The sequence below is a fragment of the Chaetodon auriga genome, chromosome 12 (genome assembly GCF_051107435.1).
Source record: "Chaetodon auriga isolate fChaAug3 chromosome 12, fChaAug3.hap1, whole genome shotgun sequence".
NCBI classification, from domain to species: Eukaryota; Metazoa; Chordata; class Actinopteri; order Chaetodontiformes; family Chaetodontidae; genus Chaetodon; species Chaetodon auriga.
The window spans coordinates 20,771,498-20,788,361 of record NC_135085.1 but is presented as its reverse complement, the minus strand read 5'-3'; the positions used below and the strand labels follow the sequence as shown (position 1 = coordinate 20,788,361).

The 16,864-nt window shown below is 40.8% G+C and overlaps 1 protein-coding gene across 1 annotated transcript; it reads left to right on the top strand.

The window, feature by feature from the left end:
* The first annotated feature begins 122 nt into the window (after positions 1-122).
* vapal (VAMP (vesicle-associated membrane protein)-associated protein A, like) lies at positions 123-16,146 on the top strand. The gene is made up of 6 exons (XM_076744517.1): positions 123-278; positions 7,245-7,397; positions 9,606-9,709; positions 11,154-11,234; positions 13,310-13,489; positions 15,154-16,146. The coding sequence occupies exons 1-6, from the start codon at positions 221-223 to the stop codon at positions 15,313-15,315; spliced, it is 738 nt and encodes a 245-aa protein (XP_076600632.1). The 5' UTR covers positions 123-220; the 3' UTR covers positions 15,316-16,146.
* The last annotated feature ends 718 nt before the right edge of the window (positions 16,147-16,864 follow it).

The window sequence follows — 16,864 nt, the reverse complement described above, 5'->3', positions numbered from 1 at the left end:
CGTCAGCCCAGTTGAACTAGTTTACTGTTCCATAATCACATCAGGTGCTGAGCCACGAGGGCGCGCAACAGGGCTGTGCGCTCGCGCGTTCAAGTATTTGTACCCACATGCTCGTGCGCAGCGCTCAGTCAGCGTTTGACTCAGTAGTGGCAGGGGATCTAGGACTTCCACTTGTCAGTTACTCCCCGATACCGAAATCAAGTGCATCCCCCCAGCTAAAATGTCAAAGTTGGATCAGATTCTCATTCTTGACCCTCCCTCCGACCTCAAATTTAAAGGTAGGTGAATCAGGATTTCTTGACGTGGGAAATGTCCAGCGAGTGGTGGTGGAGAATTACCTGACTGAAAAGATTTCACACTCCCTCAAGCGAATTTCGTTGCTAGCAAGCTAGCTAGCATTCACCGCCATTTTAAGTTAGCCAGGGACAAGACGGGCCGCTGTATCCTCGCACTGTAGTGACGTGGATAGCCGGCGTGGCGTGCATCTCGACCGCCTGCCATTCATGACCAGCTCACTGACAACACCCAGCAAAGACGTGGGAGAATGTGGGACAACTGTCAGTGGTTGTAAAACGAAATTATAGTGAGCACAGGACGCACCGTATTTGCAAGTGCTTGGAGTTTAGTAGCAACGTGAGCTACTAACGTTATGCTGTTGCTAGTAGTATTAGCGACGCCAAACTGTTGTTTCCTTGGGGCTCAGCCTAGTCCCTGAAACGCTTACCGCTCACAACCCGGACGTAGTATGGAAGGAAATTAACTTTTTTTCCCGACAAATGCAGCGTCCAGCCTGACACACCTCTGGCAGACACTTTGCCATGTCAGGCAGTAAAAGTGACTGACAGAAAGGCAAACTTGGCTAACTAAGGTTAATAACGAACAGGCAGGCAGTTTTCAGCAACGCTTGGCTCACGTTAGTTCGTTTCTCCCGTAAACGTTTTATTTGCGTAGTAAAATATGTTGACGGACAGCGTTGTTTTCACCCCTCATTCATGAGAAATCAAAGTAATCCACACATTTGGTGACCACTGATTGCTTGCCCGGCAGTGATAACGTTCAGTGATGTGTCAGTCCAGCGTTGGCTAACGATAGCTAGGCTAGGTGGCTAATGCAAAAGTTGAGATCTAGCTACATTGTTTTCTACTCTCCAACGACAAATGGTCGTGTTTTGCATTTTGCACAGATGTCAACCTCGTCTCATTGCTCCAGAAACTCCTAGATGGCGTTGAAGTTTATGACATTCGTGTGATTTCAACTGTTGCTCTTGTTATTAGGTGACCATTACAAGTGTTAGAGGTAACAACTAGCAGTGAAACTGTATTGTACTGATTTGAGTACACGTTTTAGTGTAGCTAGTATGCTAAGGCCATGGTATTGTAATATAATTACATCACTTTAGCTATTTGTCATGAGCATTACTCATTTTAAACCTGGAATTCTCCTCTGCATGTCTTGTATTTGTCCTAGTTCCTGGTCTCTATGTCTGCTGTAGGCATTATTGTCAATGAGACACTGTTTTATTGCTGATGAATATACCACTGTCATGGAACCAAGAATCTTTCAGCCCATTGTCTTGCTGATCCTGTGAGACTTATTGTTGGTTAGGGCTAGGTATGAGTAGATGCTGATTGTAGCCTGGACTTGACAGGATTGTTAGAAAGGTCACTAGTTCAAATACCAGACCCACAGAATAGTTTTGGGTGTGGTAACGTCGCAGAGATGTTTTGGTGATGAGGAATTCTATGTGCAACTGATTTGTCACACCTTTATAAACGATTACATAGCTCAGATACCTCAGACTGACAAGAAGAAAGAAAGCCTCATGTTGATCCCAACCCCTTCACTCCCTGGGCTTTATTAGACTGATCAACTTTTTGTTTATATCATGAGTACTTCAGCCACTTCTGGCTTCATCATCAGGTGCATGGGCACTATAAACAGATATCTACATATGAATGCATGTTTCCTTTGGTACGTTTCCTTTGGTAGTCAGAGTAGTATTGACCAATCACACTTGAGCGGGCTTTGGTTGAATGCAGGTAAACGGTCCACATGAAGCACAGAAGACATGGAACACATTGGCCAAAATACAGTCTCAGAACCCAGCAACTGTTGTCTGACAATGATTTATCTTTTTAACAGCGTTTTAAAATTTATCTGCATTCATATGTAGATTTGTTGTGTATGAAGATGTTTTCAAGTTTCAAAGTGACGTTACTTATTGGACTGTAAACAGTGACTGGCACACAGAAGAGATATCTGTATCTATATCTGGATCTGGATCTCTCCTGACTATACCAGAAGCCCCGATACATGGGCTTTTCCCACCAGTGGCTAAATCGTTGTCAGATGATACCTGATGGGTTCCAAGATTGTCAGGTGCATGATGTTTGGTGGTGAATAGAGCCTTCCTGCATGAGGCACTGCTTTGCTTTGAAATTGCAAGGGTATGATACTGTTGACAACAAAACATGATTGTAAGCATCTGATCCAACTTGCCTTTAGTTTATGCAACAAGTTCTTGGTGCTTTAACAGTCAACTTCCTCATTCACATAGTTAAAAGGTGGAGAGTAGATGTCTGACTGCACTGTTCAGTCCAGTCAGTTTGTTTTGGATACATGAAAAAAAGGGGTCAAGAGATATACCCATATACATAAATTAATGTTTGTCCTGCAGCTGAACCTTAACTTGATAAGTGATATTTAGTCTGATGACAGAGACATGGTCCATCATAATCTGATCATGGACCTCATTTCACCTGATTAAGAAATTCTGCACTAATTAGACTTATTCTGATTACTGATCAGTCACACGGTTTACGTTTTCTGTCATCAGATTAAATCTTTACCCTTTGTACACTGGATTGCATGCAAGGCTATATTCCAAAGTTATACCAAGGTGATGTTGATACTGATCATTAACTAATAATCAAACAAGTGTTCTTTTCTGTTAGGCCAAACAAAATGTGTAATCTGAAGCATGAAGAAGAAATGTAAATCAAAATGCAAAACAGTTTCAAATATATTGGTATTTCGTCTTAGTAGGAGGATTATAGCAAGTTAACTTAAAGCTACACAAGCACTGCATCTGCTCTAGTACAATTTGAATAGCTCTGCTTTTTAACCTCTTGTCTACGCAGGCTGGAGCCTGAATACAAGTGTTATGCAGAAAGTTTCATTTTTGCGCCTTGGCCCCAGTCTAATTGTTTACCACCACTACCACCACCTCCAAACCACTATATTGCAAGAGAAAGGATCACACATATTTGTTTTCAATGTTTTCTGTGTTTTAGTAGGAACACAGAGGGAAATGAAAACGTTTCCATTCTGCCTTTGAGAAGCAATATGAGGAGATGGAAGATGACCACAGCTCCCTTACTGTCACAGAGGCCGATCTAAATCGGTCTGCGTGTATCTGAGAGCTGGTCTGTTTTAGAGCCTCTGTTGGGATTCCTCCAACAAGCTAGAGGGGGCAGCCCTCCTTTCCTTGGCTGGTATTTTTAGAGTAGGACTGGCCTGGGGGACCCTAACTCAGCATACACGCAAAGAGATGAGAGAGACGGTGCTAACGCTGCTTGAGCAAAGGTGGCATCTCAGAGTTAGGCAATGGATGCAGGCTATGTGGGTGTACATTTGATGCGCACAACTGCTTCCCAGTCATTTTATCTGTTTCAGGATTGGTTTTAGTCATGCTCACAGTGTACAGAACACACATAGTGTAGCACTGTATCTCAGACATCCTTAAAATCCTTTTGTGGAAGGAATTGCTCAGTTGTCTTAGGTCTAAATGTTGTTGAGCTTGTGTTACAGAAGAGGGTTTGATAAATAAACAGACGTTTTACCTCCTTAGTCTTTGTCATTGAAAGTGCAGGTGTTGCTCTTGATAATTTCATATGGATAGTGCATTAGTCAAAAGTGACTGTTTCCTGTTTGCCCCACAAGCCGTACTTATCATGCCTGCAATGTACTTTTGAACTGTGCCAAGTCATCTGGAAGGTCATTATTTCATCTTAAGAAATGGACTCATATTATTGCTCTGAGTCAACCTCATGAACATTAATTAACTGTCCATCAACATCATTGCTAGTTATATGGTAATAGATCAAACTTCACTCCAGTAACAATTTTCGTACAATAACCAGGTAATATCACAGCAGGCAGCGTCTTATATTCTTTGCCCCTTGCTTCTAAAAAGCTATTCAGGAAAAAGCAGAGAATGAACAAAGAAATATCAGATGTTGCAGACACCGTGCCTGTGTCGAGGTTTTTCAGGTTTGTAGGAATGCCTTTGTGACGCACCTGTGTTGAAAACAACACCTCAGTCATCACCATAAACTCTACATGTTAGCTTTTGCTGGGTGGAGCCACTCCAATCTGGTCATGCATTGCTTCTTATCTCTCTGAGCACTTTGTGTGAAGGAGGACTCAGTGTAGCCTTGTGAACTCCAGACCTACAGCCAAGCTGTAAAACAGTATGAAAAGAATATTTTAAGTGTTTCTGTTTCTTTCCATGTTTTTATGTATCTTTGGGCAAATCACAATCATATTTGACTCTGGTGACATCAAAGACAACTATATACAATGAGATGTTTTCACGATTAGTCTTGTAGATCAAGACACAAGAGAAACCTGATGATTATTTAGTAAGAGTTTATTTTGTAATAATGTAGAGTTATTGGATAAAACTTTTGGTAACTTTGCACAAAAGTTGTAATTTCTTTCATCACATATTATTTGGCCTTCTTAAGAACTAAGTAAAATACCTCTCAGGCAGGAGTGTAACCTCTCAGTACAAAATCAAAATAAAGTTGTATAGCCAACCAGTCAATTGTGATTGTCTTGACCTTACAACTTGCACTGTTTGTTTCGCCCCGCATGACACTGTGATGTGTACAACTAGTGGTTTAGCAATTGAGAAAATATAAAGTTTGAGCTCTGTTCCAGTCTAGAGATTTGAATCTTCTTTGGAATAGATCTCACAAGGGTGTGTTCCTCAAAGGATCTGAGGGCGAAGTTGTTTATTATCACGAGTTCAACCTTCAAATGCTTGATAATTTGTAAATACCCCTGGTTGCATTAGATAAATTCTATGAAACCCAAGTTTATATTAGAACTTGCGACATCAGAATAAACGCTTGACGGACAATGGGCATATAGCGTAGAAGGTAAAATCCGTAAACCTCACCCATAACCCCCTATGTCAGCCAGTGATTGTGGGGCTTGTTTACCCCCAGACTTGCAAGCTAATTGAGTTTTGCATACCTTTGACTTCCAGTTGTGTTGTTGACAGGACATGGCTCATCAAAGCTGGGTGGTGGTGACTGTGGTTAAAGATTTAATTTGAAGTAAACTCTGTCACAAGATTGAGGACTACCTATTGATGTCCTGATATATGACCTGAGTCGAGAAGGACCTTAATTTCCAAAATGAACATGGGACGTCATCTACTGTATATGAAATTAGCTGTCTGATAAAGACTCATAATTGAATCAGGTGATTTGGCCTATCTCCTTTGGAGACATGCAAGGCGTGTGGGAATTTTTGGAGGTCCTGATCCTCATGAGCTCAGCTTTGCATTTGTTGGTAGTAGTGCCCCTTCATCAGGGTTGTGTACTTGATTAAATATTTTATGCTGCACTTGAAATATTGCTAAAAGGCTATACTTGGGGTCTGCGATCTCACGATCTTGGAGCATAATCAATCTTGAAGGTATCCACCATTAGCTTTGCAGGCGAATTGTAGAGATTGTTGTATATAATGGTCTCTTACTTCTGTTTCCAAACTTCACATAAGTAGGCAGATCTGTGCTATGTGAACAAGCCAGTAGTGATGTAGCAATCTAGATGGCTGTACCGATCGGACAAATTATTTGATGTTGCTTTTCCTTGGATGACTGTGTGTTGCATTGTTTACATGTAGTGTCACTGGTATGAATACTTGAAAAGTGTTATTTTATGATTATGTTATCTTTTGGCCTCTGTTTACAATGGCAAATTAAACTCATGTTTTAATTAGAGCTGCAACAATTAGTTAGCTACTAAATTAATCTGCAACTATTGTAATAATCAATTAATCAGTTTGAGTAATTTAAAAAAAGTCAATTCTTTCACTTTCTTTAAATGTGAATATTTACTGCTTTCACTCCTCTGTGACAGTAAACTGAATCTCTTTGGGTTGTGGGCAGATAAGACATTTGAGGACATCATCTTGGGCTTTAGGAAATACCAATTGATGTTTTTCACCATTTTTATGAAAATACTGTTTACTTGCTGCCCTAGTTGTAAGTATCATTTTGTACTATCTTAATTGGATTGCTTTGTTTTAATGGTGCAAATGGAGAAGGTTATTGTTGTGTTGTTCGTAGTTGCTGCTCTAAGGAAAACGGAAAGTGATTCGGTTGTCTTTGTGACAACACCACCAACAGTGATACCACTTGGAAATGCTAGCGACCTTTGAAAAGTTGTCTCCACTTTCAGTTATGCATAGCGTGTCTTACGAATGAGTATCTGAAAAGTCTTCAGTTATAGTCCATAGTAAATCATAGCCACTAACACAGTTTTTCATATACTAGAAAATATAATGTGAGTCATAATTGATATGTATAGAAGTAACACTTATTTAAGTGAATATATCAGGGCTGTACTGTCTATTTCTTCATCTATTGCTTTTTTTTTTAGAATATTTATGGTAAAGCTATCCTGCCATCCAGGTTCAAGCCAAGGAAATCACTATCCAGTTAGTTGTCTTAATCATGTTAATCTAATTCAGTTGTAGCTTGACATTTTTTAACTTTGGCACCAGGACACTGCAGCCTTGTCTGTCTCACTGATGAGGTGTAACTTGAAATATTGAATTTCCCCATTTCTACATAAACATGCAACATATTTAAGTTAAATGCCTGGCACTCTACATTTGGCCAATTCACGCCAGCTTATCGTGTCTCCGTTGCAGTTTCATGCAGCAGGAGATAATTTCATTTTGGTTTCTCCTTCAGCTCTGTTTGGATGTAATTTGCGCATGATGTGCTGCTTTCTTTCAGTGGTTAATCATAGCAAAGACATGTTAAAGTAGTAGACTGCACTGCTTTGTATGTTTGTATTAGAGAAGTACGGCTATAAGAATATTTTTTGGTGTTTTTATTTCCCATTTGCTGTTATGCTGTGGAGGTGTGTGCACAGTAGAGGAATGTACTGCAAAATACAAAAATAATAATGTACTTGTGTTTGTCATTATGTGTCCATTAGGTCCTTTCACAGATGTAGTCACCACCAACCTCAAACTGAAAAACCCCTCTGACAGAAAAGTATGTTTCAAAGTGAAGACGACTGCGCCGCGCAGGTACTGTGTACGGCCAAACAGCGGCGTCATTGATGCCGGAGCAACTGTCGTTATCTCTGGTAAGTTTTAAGTCAGAGTTTTAGCGTTTAGTTTAGTGAAAGAGACCTCTCTTTAGTCCATAAACTGTTATGCTGATTCAGAGAGACAGAGGGAAACCTGAGATGGAAACTAGGTCTGGGAGATGTAGCCATAGGTCGACAAGACCACATGTTAGGTTGAAGCTGAGGTGTTAAAATCCCCGAGCTGTGATATGTGGAAGCAGTTTTTACCACACAAATCTGCGGTTCACATTCCGCTTGTGACCCAAGTGTTACAGTCTACATATTGGATGTGAACTGAAACTGCCCTCTATACCAGTTGTGGACTACGGCTGTAACAGCTACCGTTCATCATCAATGGACACGTCCATGGCCAAATTTAATAACTTGCACACAATTTTTTTTTTATCATTTATAATTGCACAATGTGTTCGCTTGGTCGGTTAAATAAGTGAGCACTGGCATCCAGTATTTTTAGCTTTAACAAATGTAAATTCCTGTAACCCAAGGCTGAGGAAGCATATGCTGTATAATGCATCTGACAAAGATGAGTCTCTTGTCCAAAAAGGAGAGATACTGGAGAGGAGGATACCTTGAAGTCTTAAATAGACACGACAAGAGATTTTTGTAAACAAATGAGACACTCACTGATTGGAGGGTCACTGGCTACCTTTTAAATGCAAAGCAGTTATCCAGCCAAGATGCAATGAAGGCAGTAAGGTGAGCAAGGTGGAGCCCAGGTAAACACTGTTGTCTGACTAGGTTATTGTGATTGTATTTATTCTTGATAACCATAATTATGGTAAATCATGAAGAATGCTCCAAATTGTATTATTGAAGGACAATTTTAGTTTTGTGAATACCCAAATTCAGACATCAGCGTGTTGATTCAGCTCATTGGCTGCTGATAAGGGTTGAGTAGAGTCAACAGTACATGACGCCAGAACTACAGGTTACAATGACCTGCAGCCGATTATCAGCTGGGTGTGTCTGTGCCCTAAAAGGAAGCGGCTGAAACCAGTCTTATTGCAGTAGTCACACTAAGACTGTCACAAAAATCTAGTGTTAATTTTGACAGTTTTTTTTTTTTTTAATTTAGTCTTTGTCCTGTGTCAGATGCCCTTCTTGCTCAGGTGTTGGCTGTGTACTAGGCTGTTGTATATGATTGCAAGGCGTAAGGCTTAGTTTTAGCTAGACTGAAGCCTCTACTGCTGCTTTAAATAGACTTAGAACGTAGCTGAAACATCAGCATTTGTCCTGCTACAGTTTGGCATTAGCATCCCCTACACATAACCGACACTTGTAAAGTAGACCAACACACACAAACACACACACAAACACACACACACATCAACAAAAATCAACAGATTTTGAGTACTGACAAACATTTAGTCACAGTTAGTACTATCATGACAGATGTATTTGATTAAGGTGAAATATAAATGTTGCATGTGAACTTTATCATGACAACAGGAATATTAGTGGAACAACCTTGAAAGCAACGTGTGTAAACATCTTTGTCTGTACAAAGATGGCAAAATTAGGTTTGTGTTAGTTGTTATGTTAGTTGAAATGTCCAAAGAAGTCCCTCAAACCTGTCCAGTTGCATGATCCACTAGTCCTCTGTCTTCATGCTCCCTGCGTTCCAAATGTGTTATCCAGAATGTGACTAAACACACTGCTTCCGTTTGTTGCTTGGTAGTCGTGTGGTGTAGTGATTAACCAGCTGCTTTGAATGCATATTTACCATCATACAGCATAAGTGACAATAATTCAAGCTGGCTCCAGCTGGTGTTCTCCATAATGGAGCAGCCATCCATCAAGGCTACATGGGAGAGACTGATACTCTTTCAATTTTGGATGGAGTCTCTCCTTAAATGGACAGTGGCGTTGGCATTTCACATTCACTGAATTAAATTTGGAAGATCGACAACATGATCAAAAGCACATGGAATAATTTAACAATAAAGGAAAAAGACAACAACATGACAGTCGGATTCAGTGCGGGTCAGATGTACTGATTTGAGAATTCCACATTAAATAGAATTAACTATATAAATAAGTTGTGTAATTGTATCAAATTTAAGCAAATTAGATTTTTAAGAGAGGTCGTGTGTTTCACTGGAATGGATGTTTTGGATTTACTATGTTGACTATTTAAGTAATCAGTTTTCTTTGCAGAGATGTCTCTGCTCAACTGTTTTAACATTGTTCATCTCTGATTTACAGTCATGCTACAGCCCTTTGACTATGACCCCAACGAGAAAAGTAAACACAAATTCATGGTGCAGACGATTTTTGCCCCGCCAAATGTTTCTGACATGGATTCGTTGGTGAGTGACTTTCATTGGCTTTCAGGGCTTTTAGCAAAGATGTTGTATAGAGGAACCCACTTTTAGCACCTACTCTTCATTTCATAACAGTTGTTGAGTCACTAGCCATTTTAATGTTTGCAGATCCACTAAGGATGCTTTGAAGTTGTAGCCGGACAAGTGTTTGCTCACATACCGGTGTTACAGTGTATTCTTGTGTATTCTTGTGTAAGAAACCAGTTTCATTTGGATTATGTGTGTAGGTCCCCCACAGTATTTACCGTATTACTGAGTGTGACCCCACCAAAGTAAACGGTCCAAACCAGCTGCAATTTTAGTAAACAAAACAAACAAGAAGCTGATCGATTTAAGAGATTATTTAAGAGCAGATAAATCGGTTGATTTCCAGACTGATTTTATAGCAAAAAATATTTTGTTTCCTGTTGCAATAAGTTAATGTTCACCGCAGTTTACAGGAAACTAGGCACTCTTGCCACTAGAGCAGCTCAGAATATGCTTCACTTAATAGACAGTGAACAGCCGAATGGAGGAGAACACACATAAACTGTATCCTGGAGTGTCTCAAAACTGTAATAATAAAGACAATAAATGATTAAACTGCAGTGTTTACACTGAACATACTATTTTAAACTCCAATTTTCAATATGACTTTTGTGTGTGTGTTTTGTTCTCAAATCTGTCAGTTATAAAAGATAAAGACAGTTTTCTGTGGGTTTTCTGCTGTTAAGAGTCCTATGCATACAGCTCTCTGCTCTTGGACCTGTTCTTGGACCATTATCATAAAAATGTCAAACAAACTGAGATGCATTCTCCAGCTGTCCACCAGAGGGCAGCAAAGGCTAAGTCAGTCCGTAAAACATGCACATACCCCACAGAGGTGTTCTTGAACTGGCTTGTTTTGAATGATGAGCAGAATTTAGGAAGTGAGGGGAACAGAGTTCAGACTGGCTCTGAAAAGTAAACTGGGATCTAATAAGGTTACTGTTTTATCAGACAGATTGATTCCATGGCGTTACTCAACTTCTTTGGAATTCTGTGCGATAACCTTTCACTTATCACGCAGATTATTTATTTTACTGCCCTTTATGAGCACTTTTAACCACGTGCACCCTTGTGACTGAGTTTCAAAAATCACAAAACAAATGTCTTCGAGTTCAGAAGCTGACTTTATGGAAATTTGTCATTCTAAAAATACAGACCTTAAACCAATGGAAAAACGTACACTTGACAGCATGTCAGTTTGTGGCTATGTTGTGAAGGAAAATGAGGCTGGGATTATAACTGTTATTTAAATGAAGCTTTGTATGTTTTATGTTGATGTAATGTAGATTCAAGGCTGCGTTGCATGTGAATAGTATGAAGTAGGTTGAAGTGTGTGTGGATAGAATCCAGCTGCTAGCAGTTTGAGTTGATGAATAACATGCCCATTTTTCATCTCCACCAGTGGAAAGATGCAAAACCCGATGATCTCATGGATTCCAAGCTGAGATGTGTCTTCGAGCTGCCTTCTGAAAACGATAAAGTGGTAAGAGGCACTGCTGCACATTAAAACCAGCTTATTTCCAATGATTTAAATCAAATCCTAAAGTATGATTTTGCCGCTCAAGGACCTGAGTCGAATGCTCAACTTTGAATATTTCCAGAATGCCATGGCTTTCCATTAAAGCAAAAACTTTGGAAAAAATCCATCACTATAATATCAAATAAGTAGAGAGTGCAGTTACAGTGGAAAAAGCAGCCAAGGCACCCTGTCCCAGGTGCAAAAATAGGAAAAACTTAAGCTTCCCAAGTTTTCCTTCTTGCCTTTAATGTGCATTTCTCTTGCTTATTCTTTCAATAAATTATCAGCTGTGTCTTTCCCAAGCCTAACCTAAAATACTTCCCTTTTTCAAGTGGTGAAAATGTCATTTTTGCGGGCAGATCTGGAGCATTATTTTCATGAAACTCTTTGCTGTTAGGTGAGCTAATCATCTGTTAAGTCCAAGTGTGTCGGTAGTGGCACATAACGGTCTAGATGCTTCCCAGGTCAACAGAGCGAGTTGGCCGCTTAAGTAAATATAGTTTCTTCAGCGTAAAAAAACACATCGTATAGTTTGTCAGTGCTCTGTTGTCGGGTGCATGAATACTTTGCCTGCATCTGATTGGTGAGGAGCACAACAACACCAGCCACCTTTTGCACTGCATTTGCATTTTCACGTCGAACGTCACCTATGCCGCCTACATCAAGGCCGAGTGGTCCGCTGTGAATACCACGAGCAGCTGTTGTGAAGCCATTTCAAGGTGAGAGAGAAGAGCTCTGTCAGAGGAACAGTTTGAATGATGTGGGTGTTTACTTAGCTGGTTGCTCCAACCACTAGTTTACGGTCAAGTATCAAACGCTGTATTGTGCGAACACAATAGTTCAAGACCTCAACTTGGCTCGTAGTGGTGTTGTATTGGACTGCTTAACATTAAACGTGTTTCTCATGTTTAGTCGGTCCCTACAGTCATACATGAGACACACAACTACAGGGAGTGGCGACATAAACCTGACCATTGTAAACTGTACAAAGATAGGATTTATCACAGTCTGTTGTAATGGATTGCATTAGTTTGTACTCTATAAACTGGTGACTGTGAACACTGTGAGCCTGTATTAATGAGCCTCAGAGTAATCAGGATTTGGATAAGCTGGACAGCTCAGCAGGCCCTCACAGTTCAGGAGAAAACACCACCAGGGCCAGATTTAGCTTACGCTAAGAAGCTACAGTGTGAGCGTGTGGACTGCTGAGTCAGTACGGTGTCTGCTCTCGGCTTTGGCATGTGTAGCTCGTATGTAACGTGCAGCATGTGAACTAGGATGGAGATGTAGTGTGAAGTGTAATGTTACAATGGGGAAACGTATGTTTAGGATCAACATTTCTGTCGTGTGTAAAAAGAGCTGGCTATAAACTTTGATGTGTTTTTAGTACCAACGTAATATGTGTGTACCAGCAAGTATAAAAACTGTCAAGTGCTCAAAGCTGGTAACAATTACTACTTACTACAAAGTACTCGCACACCACAGAAGCAAAAACTCCCCACACTGTCGACCACTTCTTTTACCTGAGAGAACAGCTGGTTGACAGTGTGCAGGGTTTCTGAAACAACATCAAATACATGGTCACATCTGTAATCTTGTTTATCTCTCCTGTTGATTTGTGAAGGAACATCCTTAGTTTGCTGGAGCACTCAGTATAATTTGGTTAAAAACGTCCTGGGCCTTAATGGGCTTCTACTGTAAATTCATGCCTTTGATTAAGGCACAAGGGAAAATAACATGTCCTGTCTGTGTATTGTCAACCTTCAACTACAATACAGTAGTTGTATTTCCATTACAAGGCCCTTCATTTCCCCATGCCGTCATGTTGTCTGTCCCACAAAACAAAGCCACATCAAACATGACTTCTGGAGGGATGCATTTCCTCCCTGGTCTCTTTGATCTGGCGCTGTGAGCTTGTGGGTCTCGGACAAGGCTGCCTTTCTTTGGCACCGGCTCCCGTCTAGAGGCTAACCTCCCTACTTAGCTCAGGGCGTGCTGGATTTCACTTCAGTGGTTCTCTCCCTCTGCTTGTCGGGCAGAATGACGTGGAGGCGACCAAAGCAGCCCCGGTGATGAACTCTGTGAAGGGCGACGCATCGGCAGCCTCGGTGCCCGTCTCTGCCTCGCTGGACGATACGGAGTTGAAGAAAGTGCTGGAGAAGTGCAAGAGGCAGCAAGCTGAGATCAACAAGCTGGTCGAGGAGAACCGGCAATTAAAGGTTGGACGTGTTGATAAATGACATTCATAACATGATGACACAATAAAACTGAAATCAAAGGTGATTTTTGGACCGTGTTGTGGAGCAAGAAGCCCATAGAGGAAATGATTGGCTTAGAGTGGATCCAAAGATCAGAAAGGTGATGTCATACTGCTCCTTCAGGGCTCAGCCTGTAGTGTCTGTAGAGTCTATAGAGGTTGAATTTGGTGACTTTCACATGTTGGTCAGGTGTTTTCTTTAGAACAAGGCCAAACTGTACAGACTGCATTTATACCTAAATGAGATCCAATCACAAAGCGAGCTAGACCTCCAGGTGTGGTCCAACCGGTCCTGCAAATACATTGTGATTGCAGTGCTTTCTGTGTGTATTTACCTGGCATTAACATGCATATTCCTTATCCAGATAAGAGGTACAGGTAGCGTGTTATTACTGTGTGCAAATGGACTGTTAAGTTCCCTCATTGACTTTATTTTTATGTATATAATTAATATTAGATGATGCATCACATCACACACACATTGTATGCTAATCTCCTTTCCCCATGTTCTCTCCTCAACCTCTTCTCATCTCCAGCTCGTCCAAAGCGTTTGTAGTGGACAAATTGGGAATGAGAACTGGTTGCCCTCAACCACCTGAGTGAGAAATGAATGATGCCAGTGCGATGTCAGTCATATTTAGGCTGCCCACAACCAAGCCAAAGTCATGTCATAACGTATAAAAACATAAAGACGATTATATTTCATATGGTTTTGTCAGAGCCTGTGGTGTGGTTTGTGGAGTAACGAAAGCTTTTCGAGCGATAAATTGACTCGACAGCTGCATCCAAAGCACCTGCAGCTTGACAGTTGAAGAGTAGTTTAGGTGCTTTTTTTATTCTGAGATAAATCTTAATGAATTTAGTTAGTAAGCCCACTCGCTCAATAAAAGGTGACCTTAGGCAGGTCTTTCATTCACACTCCCTTGCTAATGGAAAAATACATGCATTCATGGCAGCTATATGAATAATCATTTTTTTTCGCATCCACCTGGCATTCAGGAGGAACAGCTGCCCTGAAGGCATCTTCTCAACATTGCCAAAGCGAAGAAGCTGATTAAACTGTGTGTAAAGGATCTGCGCGTCTCCTCTTCGCCAAGAGGCAGCTGACAAAGTGGACTCTCTGTCAAATGACACCGTTGCCAGAAGAATACAACATATGTCTGAAGACATTAAAGAATCTCTGTTGTAGGAAAAGTGTTGGAATGAAAAAGATCTGCTCTGCAGTGACATGAAACAGAAGACGTATCTGGAATCCGTCAGTTCACGATCGATGCCAGATACATGTGTCATGATGACATCGATGAGGAATTTCTTTTCTCTGATCAGCTGCGAGCGCCCGAAAGGGGGAGTGTTAGACACCCACCCCAAAGATTTCAAACTGAATCTGTGCAGATGGGGCAGAGAGCACCGGGATGTGGATTTGGGTTTGTAGCTCATGTACTTAAAGTGGTGTCCAATGTGAAAATGACATAGTGTGTTCTTCAGAGAGGCTTTGGTTTCAGAGGAGCGCGGTTGAGGTTTTTGACTCAGTTGTTAGAGATTACCGGTATTCCGCTGATCTGTTGGCTGTTTCCTGCTCTGCTCTGCACTGACATGTCCTTCATTCCTCCTCTTCCTCTGTCACAGGACGAAGGCATTAGAATGAGAAAGGTACCCCGCTCAGACCACATGACAACAAACTCAACCAGCCTCCTCGGCCGAGAAGCCAGCACCGCCTCCCTGCCCTCCCTCCTCGTCGTCATAGCAGCCATCTTCATCGGATTCTTCCTAGGGAAGTTCATCTTGTAGACTGGGAGATGCATGCCAGCCGTATCCCCCGCCCCGGCTCCGGAACGAAACAGGCCTGGAAAAACCGAGAAGTCTTTCTGTTGACTTTGCCATATCATTGGTAGTGTGGCCTACAGTGAACACATCTGTACAGCATCATTCGAAGGCGTCGCCTTTTTACAATCTCACGCGGTTAGTACACACAGAGGGCTGAGAAAAGAAAGGCGACAAAAAGTGATTGCTCCTTTTTTTTTGTTTTCTGTTTTTTTTTTTTTTTTTTGATGGCTGGATTATACAGGTAATGTGCTGGGACAGTGAAAGGTGTGAAAGGTGTATACTATCAGTCAACATGGAAGATGCACCCAGAGTGAAAACCATGGGCAAGAGGCAGTCAAAAGATTAGTCTCTCTCTCTCTCTCTCTCTCTCTCTCTCTCTCTCTCTCTCTCTCTCTCTGTTGTTTTAAATAGGAATTGAATGGAATGTTAGGTGTCATGTAAATGTTGTTTTAAAAATCCTTTTAAACAGAAAAGGAAAGAACTTCCATCAAAAAGACGTTGCTACCTGTCGCTGGATTGCCTCTGAAGTAAATCTGTTCAGTTTGTAATTTCTACTTCTTGTCTTGGAATGTTCAGGTCCAGCTGGGGATAAATGTGCCTCCTCCTTGTACATTTCTGTCCTTTCCTTTTCCTCACAATGCAGACTTTATATTATTATTATTATTATTATTATTATTATACAAATCACATATTCCTTCTGAGGCAAATATTGACTGAAATGAGGTCTCCATTCTTAAAATCCTGTCCCATGGTATTAAGCATTGAAAAAATAAAAATGAAAAAATGTGGTTTTGATAGCAGTCTTTTCCTCTGTCTCCCCCCTCAATTATTCACTATTTGAAGTGTTTGTGTGCCGAGTTTAATGTCAGTTTTGACGCCAACATTTTGTATTGGATGCTTTTTCTTAGAACAAGAACAAAGTACAGTGTGTGAGCTAACCATGTGTTTTAATTACACTTGATATTTTAGCTAATATAATTTGGCTAATATCATTTTCAGCTGCTTGTTGCCAAAATGCTTCAGTTGTCTGCTCTGCTTGAGCTCAAAATGAAGAAAATTTATTATACAGGCTTGATTTCTTTATTTACCGACCGGAATAATCAAGGTGGAAGTTTGGATTTCATACATTTAAATAGCTTCATCTTTCCTAAAATAGAGGCTGCCACTTTTGAGGTTTTTCTGTCGAGGTAATTTGGTACATTTTTGGTGCATGACGGCATTCTGGATGCCAAAATCTGCAGTGGTCATTTGGCCCCACACTCCACTCATTTCAGCATGATGGCTAAAATACAGAACCTCCTTTACAAGAGGCGCATTTTCCCCAAAAGTGAAACCTGCAATCATTTTATTAAAGCGTAAAGTAATATGATTCACACTGACTCCTGAGGACAGGGTAGCGTGGGAAAAGTCCACTAGAGTATTTTCTGTTTTCTACTTGGCAGCAGAGAGAGAGAGAATAACATGAAACAAGCTTTCCTGTTACTGTGTGGAGATACAGTGAGTGTGTGACAAG

What these genes read in the sequence shown, in the direction of transcription:
- vapal (XM_076744517.1), top strand. Translation starts at nt 221, where the DNA reads ATGTCAAAGTTGGATCAGATTCTCATTCTTGACCCTCCCTCCGACCTC. An exon ending in AGCAACTGTCGTTATCTCTG is followed by an intron (nt 7,398 to 9,605) that starts GTAAGTTTTAAG and finishes TCTGATTTACAG; the next exon opens with TCATGCTACAGCCCTTTGAC. An exon ending in CTTCTGAAAACGATAAAGTG is followed by an intron (nt 11,235 to 13,309) that starts GTAAGAGGCACT and finishes CTTGTCGGGCAG; the next exon opens with AATGACGTGGAGGCGACCAA.